Genomic DNA, 13,285 nt, shown 5'->3' with positions numbered 1-13,285 from the left:
ATATATATATATATATATATATATATTGTGATGGATGTCCGGCAAGAGTTGCCGGCCCTCACCCCCAGGCCGCCAGGAGAAGCTCTCATGACAGCATGGACGTGCCCCGAGTTCCAACAGGGCCTCATGGACTTTGTAGTTTTTATACACAGCCCTGCTGGATACCTTGGGGACCACAAGGAGTCGCTGTAGTGAGGCTTGTAGACTCTTATGTGCCCTATAACCTGGAAGTGCGTCCTGGTCACGTGAACGGGAGGAATGACGTACTTCCAGGTTGAAGAGAAAGACTTTTACCCTGACCCGGAAGTGGTAAGGACTTGTGGATTGTGGGGCAGGTACACCCCCGGGCCATGGGGTATTAAAAGACTCTGGGAAAGCCCAGACACTGAGCTGAGTTGGGAGGCAGGGTGGCTAAGCTCATGGGAGTGGAGGATTGGTTTATTTGTGATTTGGTTATTGTTTATTGTTATTGGAGTATTGTGGAGAGGAGCGTGCTTTGTGCACTTATTATTATAATAAATAATAATTATTTAGACTTACCTGGTGTCTGACGTGTGGTCTGAGGGTACAGGGCGGCATGGTGGCGCAGTGGTAGCGCTGCTGCCTCGCAGTTAGGAGACCTGGGTTCGCTTCCCGGGTCCTCCCTGCGTGGAGTTTGCATGTTCTCCCCGTGTCTGCGTGGGTTTCCTCCCACAGGTTAAGTGCATTGGTGATCCTAAATTGTCCTTGGTGTGTGTTTGTGTGTGTGCCCTGTGGTGGGCTGGCAGCTTGCCTGGGGTTTGTTCCTGCCTTGCACCCTGTATTGGCTGGGATTGGCTCCAGCAGAACCCCGTGACCCTGTGTTAGGATATAGCGGGTGTGATGATGGATGGATGGATATTTATACAGTATCTTCCAAATAATACAAACAGTATCATGGCAAGTGTTTAAGGCTCATCAGGTATACACACCTTTGCTTCCCCTTACAGGGTAGTTATATAACTACCTCGAATATCAGTGCCTGAGACAAAGAACTCACTCAAAATGTGAGTTCTGAATTGCAATCAGATTATTTAGGTGGTTACCTACCAGGTAACGCTTATGGTTGGTTGGCCATTTGGCAAACATCTGCCACATCTCTCTCTCTCTCTCTCTCTCTCTCTCTCTCTCTCTCTCTCTCTCTCTCTCTCTCTCTCTCTCTCTCTCTCTCTCTCTCTCTCTCTAGTACAATACAGCCCCCCAGCCTTGACTCTCTAAGAAGACAAGGAACAACTACCAAAAAAAAAACCAAAGGGGGAAAGAATGGAAGAAGCCTCGGGAAAGGCAGTTTAAAGAGAGACCCCTTTCCAGGTAGGTTGGGCGTGCAGTGGGTGTCAAAAAGAAGGGGGTCAATACAATACAATACACAGAACAGAACAAATCCTCAATACAGTATTAAAAATAAAAAGTTTTGAAGTACGTAGCAGAATTTAACAATGGATGACATCACATAATATGATATTTTATAACTATCATGTTACTTATGTTTTAGTGCTAATGACTGACAACAGAAATGCAGTCTCACAGTTAATCAGCAGCTCTAGTCAGGGTGTGCTAAACTGAAGTAGTGAGTCTTCAGCTGGGATTTAAAGGCTGAGACTGAAGGGGCATCTCTTATAGTAGCAGTCAGACTATTCCACAGTTTAGGGGCCCTGTAACTAAAAGCTCGACCTCCCACTGTTATTTTATTAATTCTTGGAATCCTAAGCAGACCAGCATCTTGAGATCTTAATGTGCGATCAGGTTTGTAAGTCATAATAAGTTCAGACAAGTAAGCCGGACCTCGGCCATTTAATGCTTTATATGTTAAAAGGAGGATTTTGAAATCTGCCCTAAACTTAACCGGGAGCCAGTGTAAGGATTTTAGAACTGGAGTTATGTGTTTGTATTTTCTTGTTCTTGTAATAATTCTTGCAGTAACATTTTGGATTAACTGGAGGCTGTATAAATAACAGTTTGAACATCCAGTGAGCACAGCATTACAGTAGTCAATATACTAGAAAATAAATGCATGAATTAATTTCTCAGAATCCTGTTTATTTAGAAAGTGCCTTAATTTCCTAACATTTTTAAGATGGAAGAAACATAATTTGGACAACTTTGTAATATGTGATTTAAATGACATGCTAAAGTCAAAGAGAACTCCAAGATTTTGGGGTGATTCAGTAAAATTAATGGGATTCCAACTGAGGTAAATGATGACAAAATATTGTTGTGATCAGCGTCATTCCCTCCAACAATTAACATCTCTGTTTTATCTGTATTTAAAGACAAGTAGTTCTCATCCATCCAATCCTTTAATTCACTAACACAACTAATTAAAGACAACATTGGAGAAACTTCATTTGATTTAAATGAAAGGTATAACTGGGTGTCATCTGCATACGAGTGAAAATTAACATTATGTTTCCTAATGAGAGATCCCAGTGGAAGCATGTAAAGTGAAAACAGTAAAGGTCCCAGTACTGAGCCCTGCAGGACACCATATTGAACTTCTGTGTATAATGATGGAGTACTGTCAGCACATTTCTGTACATACTGGAATCGATTTGATAAATAAGAACTAAACCAAGAGAGCATGGTGCCAGTAAGCCCAACATCATTTTCTAGCCTGTGCAGTAAAATAGAATAGTCAATGGTGTCAAATGCTGCACTTAAGTCTACCAACATAATTACATCCATACATTATACAACCTGCAATATCCTAACTACAGGGTCACGGGGGTCTGCTGGAGCCAATCCCAGCCAACACAGGCAGAAACAAACCCTGGGCAGGCCGCCAGCCCACCGCAGTGTATATATATATATATATTGTGACGGCCAGGAGGACCGGAGGAGGGCTTGTGCCTCCTCCAGACCGCGAGGGGGCGTCCGTCCTGGTTATGTTGGGGGCCTCGGGTACAGGGCTTGGAAGCCCAGCTCTGTAGGGACCCGTGGCCACCGCCAGGCGGCGCCCCAATGCCTGCATATTCCTGGAGCCCAGCTCTTCCGCCACACCAGGAAGTGCTGGGGGGAAGACGACAGGGGACACGTGGACGGCTTCCGGGTGCGCAGCCGGCACTTCCGCCACATGGGTGTGGCTATGACTGATTGCCGGGAAGCAGCTGGAGCCCATCTGGGTTCCCATATAAGGGGCCGTCTCCCTCCAGTCAGCAGTGGATGTTGGGTGGAAGAGGACAGAACTGGAGAGAGGGCGGGAGGCGGCCAGGAGAAAGGCATTGGACTTGTGTGGCCTGGACATTTGGGGGAACGCACTGGGGGTGCACGTGAGCACAAATTTGTACATATTATTGTAAATAAACGGTGTGTGGTGGAACTATGTTGTCCGTCTGCCTGTGTCCGGGTCCCAGTTCACAATATATATATATATATATATATATTTTTATATTTATTTTTATTTTATATTTATTATTTTATAAATTATAATATAATATATTATATATTATTTTATATTTATTATATATAATTTAGCAATTTAGCTCTGGGTACTTGTTAGTTCTTTGGACTTTGAAAAAGTGAAAAAGTTTGCAATTTGTTGACAAAACAAAATTCTTTAATATATAGTAAGCTTCCCAGCAGGATATGAGCAGATCAGAAAGACCTTAACATAGACTGTGTCTTTGCGTGCCTCAAGAGTCCATGTAAGGCCAGGAGGGAGTCCAGTGGTATTTCATAAATCTGTTATCCTCTATTCATTGTTAGTTATGGAACCTGTTACGGATCTAAACAGATAAGGGTTCTTTCTGGAACAATCACATGGATAGTTCTGCTATGGTTCCCCTATGACATAGCTTTGGCACCTTTATTTTATACTTGATAAGAGTAACGTCGGAAGCTGCGAAAACACGTCCACGGATTTTTATACTAACACTAGAGGGCGCACTACCCTTGTCCGAATTCCCCTTTAGGTGGTCTCTACTGATTAAAGTTATTTGGCAATGAAGTGTGAAACAGTGAGGCCATTACCGCTGCAGATTCGCGCGCCTGAGACCCAAAGCTGTTGCGCCGAATACTTGAGTTAAAAAAAAAAAAGAATGCGACAGCTGGCCTGGGATTTGTTGTCGCAGGACTCCGAGCTGTGCTCCCTCACCATGGATACACGCTACTTCCCGGCAGTAGAAACATCAAGACACAAATAGTTCTACTTAGCTTTATTAACGCGTGTTATTTATGGCTTTCCACATCTAGTTAGTTCAAAAAGTCGTTTATTTCCTGAAATACGAATGCGGCTCCAATATTCTAAAGGTGATATTATAGTATATACCACTGCGCACTATAAAAGCGTACACTAATATACGCTTCAAAACCTCTAGAAGTCAATGCGCCACCTTCCAATGCAAGTTCCATTTCACACGCAGAACGGTTCCTGCCCAGCTGCGCGCTCCGAGCTCCGTGCCCTTTTCATTCGCTAATGACAACTTTCGGGCTGCTTTCCTGGAGGTAAACAGACTGGTTGCTAGGTTACTCTCTCCCGAGCATCTCGCCCGATGCTGGCGCGCTCCCTTTTGTACTGTTTTACTGGCAGAGTCCCATTGTTTCTGGAGGTCATCGTCAAACATTTAACTAGCGCTTTCACTTTCCTCTATAAAAGATGGATCGTGCATTTCACTTTAGCTGTTGATTTCTTCCTTGCATGGGGGTTGGGAATTTGAGCTAGTGGCAGGGACCACAAGTAGAACTGTTCTGTTTTTTTTCAGATTACGATTTATGTTTTATAAGTCATGCACACATTAGATTTAGAAAGTATTGAAACCCCTTCACTTTCTGCACACGTTGTTATGTTGTAGGGTTAATTTTAAAGGGATACATTTGACATTTGTGCTCATCAATCTACGCTCAATAACCTATTTGTTATTGCAAATGTGTTAAAAATCAAAAAAGTGAAATTTCTCATTTATGTACTGTAAGTGTTTAGATCCTTTGCTCTGACACTCCAAATTGTGGTCAGATCCATCTTGTTTGCTTTAATTCTCCTTGTAGCTAGAACTTGGAGTCCACCAGTGGTAAACTGAATTGACTGGACATCATTCTGAAAGACAGACACTTGTGTATATAAGGTTTCACAATTCATGGGACAAAAAAACATGCCACAAAGTCCAAAGAACTCAAATGATGAAATTGTGGTGAGGACAATGGGATCAAACCATTTTTAAGGCTTTGAACGCTCCCAGGAGCACAATGGTCTCAAGAGTAGTGAAAAAGAAGAACTTGGGAACCACCATGACTGAGCTCAAAGGATATTGGGGTGAGATGTGACCAAAAACCCAATGGTCACTTTAGCAGAGCTTCCAAAGTCATTTGCTAAGATGGAAGAACCTGTGAGAAGGACGACCACCTCAGCCCCTCTGTACATCTGGTGTTCATGGTTAAGTGGCTAAATGGAAGCCCATCTTAATTAAAAGTTTGTCAAATGGCGTTTAGATGACTCTCTGGGAGTGAAGAAAAAGATTCTCTCATTTGATGAAACAGAAACTGGAATGTTTGGGCAGAACTCCAAGTACTGTATCTGGTGAAGACCAGGCATTGCTTATCGCCTGTCTAATACCATCCCAGGATGAACTACAGTAATGGCAGCATCCTACAATGGGGGTCCGTCTCAGTGGCAAGGACAGGGTGACTGGTCAGAACTGAGGGAATGATGAATGCAGCCAAATACAAAGAGGTTCTTAAAGAAGACCTACTGCAGAGAGCAGGGCACTGCAGAGAGCAGGGCACCTCAGACTGGGGCAACTGCTCACCTTTCAGCGTGACATTGACACAGGGCATACAGCCAAGGGAATGGTGGAGTGGGGTGAGGACAAGTGTCAGAGTGCTCTTCGGTGGTCCAGTCAAAGCCCAGACTTAAACCTCAAACAACTTTTGGGAACAGAGCTGAAGACAGCAGTTTACAGACACTTCCCATCGAATCTAATGGAGCTTGAGACGATCTTCTAGGAAGGATGGGAGAAACTGCCCAAATCCAGGTGTGCAAAGCTTGTTGAGAATTGAGGCTGTAATTGCTGCAAAAGTAAGGGTCTGAATACTTCTCTAAATGAGAAATTTAAGGTTTATTTTTTATGTAATACATTTTTGGGCCTTTTTGAAAACACGTTTTCACACTATCATTGAGTTAAAATGGAGGGGCAAAATTGGCTTTTTTTTCCATTTCAAATTAAATCTATGACACAATAAAGTGGGCCGAAACTGAAGGTGTCTGAATACTTTCTGAATCCACTTTATTTCTTACTTTTCAGTCCTGCTTTTTGTTTGTTCTCTCCTTTTTGCTCAGCTCTCATATTTATCAGTTACACAAGTGAACTGTTTGAAGATTTCTTTAATTGATGCAATATTGGCTTCTTCATTGACAAGGCACTATATAAATAGAATATATTATTATTATCATTATTATTACTGCTGGAAGACCTTTGCAGATGTCAGCTGAAAACAGTGACGGTGTCCTTTGAGTTAGTTTGAATTTAGGCAGTGTGCAGTTTTCTTTGCTAAAGTTGTCAAGTCCGCATTATATTTTCCAAAGAGTTCTCCTGCAATGTTTCTGAGCTTAATTTTTACGGATGGCTTCTGTAAGAAAGACCACCCAACAGCACTGTTGCTGATTTGTAAAGACAGAATTGAGAGGGCAAAACTGGCCAGTTCATCAGGAAATTCTCAGAGGTGTCACTAGCTTGAGCACTTATTTTGGGTTTAGCACTGGTAATGGTGTTGTGCCAAAGTATATTACATGGAAAAAAAGGGGAATTAAGTTGTCCACCATGGAGTTTCATTCAACCATGAGTTGGGATGGGGGGTGGTTCTCACAGGAGCATGAAAAGCAAGCCAAACCAAGTAATGTCTCCACTGCATCTTCCTGCTCTGCTGCATCACCTCAACCCTGCCACCTCTATGCTCTATCCATCCATTTTCTTGACCCACTGATGCAGAGCAGGTTCTTGGGGCAGTTGGCGCCTATCCCAGCAAGCATCAGGAGTAAATAAAAACCCAGGCAGGGTGATGAACTCACATTGACACACTCTATAGGGTCACGTCGCCTAACCTGCATGTCTTTGTACTTTCAGGGGAAACCCAAGAATCTGGGAGACACCCAGAGAACCTGCAAACTCCATCCAAGGGGGCACACAGGCCATTAATCTGGGTTGCACCTCTAGGCTGCTGCTTTTTCCTAATTTGCTCACCCGCCACAAACACACTCTGATACAAGCGCCAGGCAGCCCCAACTCCATGCCCATGTCACTATTTTGTCCCTTTGCACACTTCACTTTGTTCTTCAAACTCAATTATGAAACCAATGCTCTTTGACATTAAATTTATTTGAAGTTACATTTTATGTTTCTGGATTGTTCCCCCCCCCCAAGTCTGATATTTTTTTCTAAGAAGCCCAAATAAACAAACACAGTCCTCTTAATCAATATTTTCCCTTTCAGAGCTGTTTTCTAACTAGCCCCATTTGGCAGCAAACTGGCAACCCTGCCTGAAATTCCCAAGATGTGAATGTTAGGAAGTTCTTTCTGGTTTATAGATTGCCTCAGCTAGGCCATTATGATCGTCCTGTTTCCTCCATGTCCTGAATCTCATGGACGGTCTTCATCTAGTATACTTCCGCTATCTTCTTTCCCCTTTGCATTTCACAAGTCAGAACAGTCACGGTGTGAAATGAAGAGTGTCACAGCACAAGATGGAAGACAAAGGAAACCTCTTTTCCAAGTGTGAATCCGATGTGTCTTGAATTATTCCCATTGCCGTTTTGACACATTTCTTTAGCAGTGCATTTTGTCATCCACCCTGGATAACTTCTGAATGTGGCGATGAAGGAGCAGTCTGCCATTTCACCTCACCAGATGCCCGCGTCAGTTTCTTCATGGCTCTTGAGTGACCTCGGTAGCTTAGCAGAGAAAGAAAAGCCCATGTAGCACAAGTCCGGCATTTAATGTAATAAATGGTCCTGCCTTGATAGAGTCATATAAATAAAATGTATTAGAAACAGATAAATAAATACAACTTGTCAAGGCTTCAATTAAAATATGAATACAAATGTGCAATACAACCCAACAAACCTCCCAAGAACTACTGAAAGGACAGCAAAACAGAAAAAACAAAATCTGTAAACACACTGTGCAACAATACACATCTTAAAAAGTAAAGAAAAATGCGACAAGCCCCCTTGTTTCTACATAACTTATAATTAATTAAAAGATCTTGACCCTTAAATACATAGGTACAAAAATATATAAAATCCCCATAAAGAAATAAAATCCTTTAAATATTTAAAACCTCCCATCTTGCCTGAAGAAGGGGTCTGAGCTTCCTCCAATGCTTGCACATTGTAATCTTTTTAGTTAGCCAATAAAAGGTGTCATTCCGCTTGATTTCTCAATGCATCCATAATGGCTACCACAGTACCTTGCCCTTCTAAATAAACCTACCATGTAAAAGTGAACATTTGAAGCACAGATTTTACTTTCTATTTCAAGTGTCTCAGCCCGTCCCGGCAGCGATGGGACGCAGTGCAGCCCAACACAAGGCCCACTCATGCACACCCATAGTCACTCACACAAAACCAACTTAAGACTGACAATCAACCCAATATGCACATCTTTGGCACGTGTGAAAGTGCTACATAAAACGATTGTTTCTAGTGACACCGCTGACTTTCCATATCACTTTGATCAGGTCATGTCAAGCTCCATGTATGCTGTGCTTCTCACGTGAAGTGAATTGAGTTGGGCTCGCCATTAAGAACATTAAAGAGAACCTGATTTCGGTGTGCTGCGCAGTTCAATCACCAATGCAGTTCTGTGAGGAAATTGTTTCCCAGGAATTCTTTACAGAGTATTTTGTGTTAATGAATAAAACAAAAACTGATTTCAGATTAACAAATCTATAGATATTTTAGTAACTCTATCAATCCCTGATGCTGTGTAATTATGACTTATTGCAGTCCTGGCAGTATGGGTGTATGAAATGGAAGTGAACATTGCATTGAATGAGTGCCACAGTATTTAACCCTCCATTATTATTTATTACCAGTAACGGCGGACTGCACGACAATGTGCAGTGAATACACTTGACTTGAGCATTCCTAGTTTTCATCCTCTTTCTCTGTACATTTATCATTCGTTTGCTCAGAGGTTGATGCCCAGAGGGGACTGGGTGGTCTCGTGGCCTGGAATTCCTGCAGATTTTATTTTTTTCTCCAGCCGTCTGGAGTTTTTTTTGTTGTTTTTTCTGTCCACCCTGGCCATCGGACCTTACTCTTATTCTATGTTATTTAATGTTGACTTATTTGATTTTCTTACTGTGTCTTCTATTCTTTATTATGTAAAGCACTTTGAACTACATTTTTTTGTATGAAAATGTGCTATATAAATAAATGTTGTTGTTGATGCGCTTGCTGCTTCCTGAGCAGCTCTTCTTTTCTCCACCCTAGTGGCCCGCTGCTTCTCTTCTTTTGTCAGTATCTTTTCGCTTTAAAGCTGATTAAGTTAGTTTTTGTGTTGCAATTACTTAGTACGTTTTCTTTCATTTTTCACTTAAGCTGGCACTTAAGTCTTCAATCTGCCTCAAGAATGATTAGCGAAGGTGGTAGGGAATGAGAACGGCACCCATACGCATGCGCTGTACGGCCGCCCTGCTGCGCGCTGCCGAGAGTTAATTCTACAACAAAATAAAATAAAAATAAAAAGAGTAATAAAAATCATCACCCCGAAAGTGGATAGTAGACATCACATAGTATATGTGTACCAAATTTCAACGAGCTACAGGTGATTTAAAATCCTGGACAGACAAACGAACAGCCACGGTAGCGTATTATATAAGAAGATTTAGCAGATGTCTTCATCCAAAGCAAATTAGAGCATCTGAGAGATACAATTGGTTTAATTTCTATTATTTTGCCAATTGAGCTCAGTCAAGTGAAGTGACTTGCTCATGGTCACGCAGTGTCAGCAGAGGGGATCTGAACTCACAGCCTCAGGGTTTGAAGTCCAAAGCCTTAACCACTATGTCACAATGTATAGACAACATTCTCTTTGAATTGGGGTCTCGTTTGCCATGTCACAGATCCTAAGGTTCTGGTAGTCAGTTAATGACTGTGAAATCATGCCACAGACAGGCAGCCATTGAGCTTTAAGCATGCAAGTTGCCCGCCCTTTGCAGTTGTGCCCTGCCCTTTCACTTTGCAGAATGCACTGTTAGTAGTAGAGTGTTGTACTGTATTAGCCATTATGAATGCAATGAGAAGGCCAGGATAATGACACCTTTTATTGGCTAACTGAACCGATTACAATATGCAAGAATTTGAGGCAACTGAGGCCCCTTCTTCTGACAGGTTGTAATTGATTGTAATTGATTTCTTCAGGCAGGTTGAAATTGATTGTAATTAATTACAACATGTCTGAAGAAGAGGCCTCCGTTGCCTCAAAAGCTTGCATATTGTATTTGGTTCAGTTAGCCAATAAAAGGTGTCATTTTACTTGACATCACAGAGTGGTGGCGCCGAGGTTAGGGATGTGTGCCAGTAATCGGAAGGTTGCCACTTCAAATCCTGTAAAATGGCAGAAGTGACTCTACTCCATTGGGCTCTTAAGCAAGGCCCTTAACCTCGCTCTGTCCTGCCGTTAATCTGCATACACCCTGGCAATCAGATCCTCTAATTTACAGGGAAAATATGGGAATTGGTGGCAGGATTGGCATTCCAGCCACAGTGAAAAAACTCAAACTGTTTCAATGTGGTACAGAGGTGTCACCTGCAGGGAAAATATGGGAATTGGTGGCAGGATTGGCATTCCAGCCACAGTGAAAAAACTCAAACTGTTTCAATGTGGTACAGAGGTGTCACCTGCTGCACTGGGGTCCCAATCCTGGTAGTTCATCATGTGGTAGGTGCCACAACATGCTATCAGGGCATGCTCCCAACCCCCAGTCCCATCCCCATTTGATTACACTTTTAAAAGTTTCAGGACCTCTTCTAGCACACTGACCTTCTTCTGGCCCAGAGTTCCAGACAGATACAAACTTTCTTTACAATACCCCAAAGGTATTTGGAGCATTCACACTGTGTGGTGTTTGGGGTAAACAGCTGCTTCCATCTCTTGCACCCAGCCCCCTGCGAGTGAATTCGGCCATTAACAGCAAGTAGGCAAATGTAAATGAGTCTGAAGAAAGGAGGGGGATAGGGGCTGGGCTTCCCAGACAGAGTTACTGTTTGAAGGCTCCTATGGATTCCTCAACTCATTTATCTTTACTCTTCACGGCTGCCGGACACCCTGACTGGAAATGGCCACCGCGGAGAAGAAACTTCACTCTGCGGGCAGCCAAATTGACCAGGTGGTGCCTCCCGACACCGCTGACCTTACTATGTCTATGAGGGTTGAGACTGCGGCCGGTGACCCCGAGTGGATAGAGGAGAGGTTCAGGATTGACAGGAAGAAGCTAGAAGAGATGCTGCACAGTGAGTATCCACTGCTATGACTGCCGTAAACGGCTTATCCGTTCATCCGAGTGCGGATTTCCAGTTCTTGAGACCCCGTGAAACGTGCACACACAATCTTCAGTTGTTGCCCGACTTTCCTTGTTGTTTGTAAGCCACGAGACACCGACTTCACTCCACGTGGATTTGCTTCGCAATACACCGTCGATACAATGGATCGATCTGAAAGCTGGCGGCCGATCACTCGTGAAGTTCTTCACGTTTTGCTCTCTCAACGCCCAGTTGCCATTTCCAGCGCCGTGACTTCGTATGACCCCCTCAAATCTGAGAGCAGGATGCTATTGAAATGAAACTTATAAAAAAAACGTCAACGGTAATTTTACTGGGTAAAATGAAGGCATTATATGAAACAAACCACCAGTCTTTCTCCTGCTTTTCAGTACACGCGTGGAGTCAGCAGTACAGGTCAGAACCGCACGCGTGTACTCACATAAAGTGAGTAACCCGACAGACACGTGTAATGTCAAGTATTATATATTCTAATATTTCCTTGTTTTGCATTAATATTAAATTGTAGCTAACAAACGTTAATAGCTAGACTTAATAAAAAAAGTGATCGCAGTACCCTTGGTAGACACCTGTGCGATTCTTCCCCGGGTAAACGAGACCCCGTGAAAAGCTTTGGGTGTACTCAGTCCCGGGGTCAAGTCTTTATAGAAATCAGAACGAAACGAGTGCGCGTGGTGCAAAACGTGAACCACAATGACATAAAATCAAATAAGGAGTCAGAACTCTGGAGAGCGCCAGTGACTTTCGCAGCAAGAAAGAAAGAAAGCAAAAGAAAGCGGAGGCTCGTCAACAGGCTGAGGTGGTTACCCTTGGAGATTTTGGAGGGGGCGTGTCGGCCTTTGTGTCAATTCATAGTCTTCCTGGGGTGAAAAGGTGGAATGTTAAATTACAATGTGTATATGTTCCTTTTACGGTACCATACGTCCTTAAAAAGAAAGGCGCCAATGAAGTTTTATTGAGAGCGATGCTAAATTGGAGTCATTTTTGGTTTCCAAAAGAACCATCCACCTGAAAGTTCTAGAAAGTAGCCTCGTTTTTTGATGTTTTATAAATAAACGTGATTAGAAATAACAGATTTGCGAAATACTGCATGATTTTAAAATAATTTTAAAAGACAACGTTAGGTTTTCTTCATCTGTTTGTCTCCTGCTATAGCCTGCTATACATTTAAGATTTCTATTTTGTCTGCCAGGCTAGAAACCTTTTGAAATCCTCCCAAAAACACGATTTTATATGCAAAGTACCCATCTCAGAATTAAACAGTTCATTGTCAAGCAATTGTTCTACAAGAAACGACACAAACCAGTAAAGTGACATCACAGAAGCACTATTTTTAATGTGTGAGTGTATGTGCTCAAATCATGTTGTCAGGTATATAGATATGTAATATAAAGTACAGTGCCCTCCATAATGTTTGGGACTAAGACACATTTTTCCTTGATTTACTCCTCTGCTCCACAGTTTAAAATTACATATCAAATAATTCAGACATTATGAATAAAGTGCACATTGCCGACTTTCATTAAAGGGGATTTACGTACATTTCGGTCAGTCTGTGTTGAAATGATGACACTTTTTTCTACATGCCAAATTTCAGGGCACCTTAATATTTGGGACAATTGGTGCCACAGGTGTCTGGTTCCTCAGGTGTGTTTCATAGCTTCATAAGATACCTTGGCTTACTTCTACCCTTTGGAGTCCGCAGTTGTTCAATGTAAGGACAAGAGCTGTGCCATTGAAAGTCAAAGAAGTCATTATGAGGCTGAGAAATAAGAA

At 42.5% G+C, this 13,285-nt stretch overlaps 1 protein-coding gene across 2 annotated transcripts in view; it reads left to right on the top strand.

The window, feature by feature from the left end:
- Positions 1 to 13,285, top strand: part of bicc2 (bicaudal C homolog 2) — a 98,579-nt gene that overhangs the window by 16,443 nt on the left and 68,851 nt on the right. Inside the window, exon 1 of one of the 2 annotated variants that reach the window (XM_039776029.1) lies at positions 11,003 to 11,461. The exons of the other annotated variant lie outside the window; for it this stretch is intronic. Within the exon in view, the coding sequence (XP_039631963.1) occupies positions 11,287 to 11,461 (175 nt within the window). The 5' untranslated portion in view covers positions 11,003 to 11,286. Of the gene's footprint in view, positions 1 to 11,002; positions 11,462 to 13,285 lie in introns of those variants that run through there. 2 annotated transcript variants of the gene reach the window in all.

This window comes from Polypterus senegalus, chromosome 13 (genome assembly GCF_016835505.1).
Source record: "Polypterus senegalus isolate Bchr_013 chromosome 13, ASM1683550v1, whole genome shotgun sequence".
Classification (NCBI taxonomy): Eukaryota; Metazoa; Chordata; class Cladistia; order Polypteriformes; family Polypteridae; genus Polypterus; species Polypterus senegalus.
Note: the sequence above shows the minus strand (reverse complement) of the source record. Positions and strands in the feature narration are given on the sequence as shown.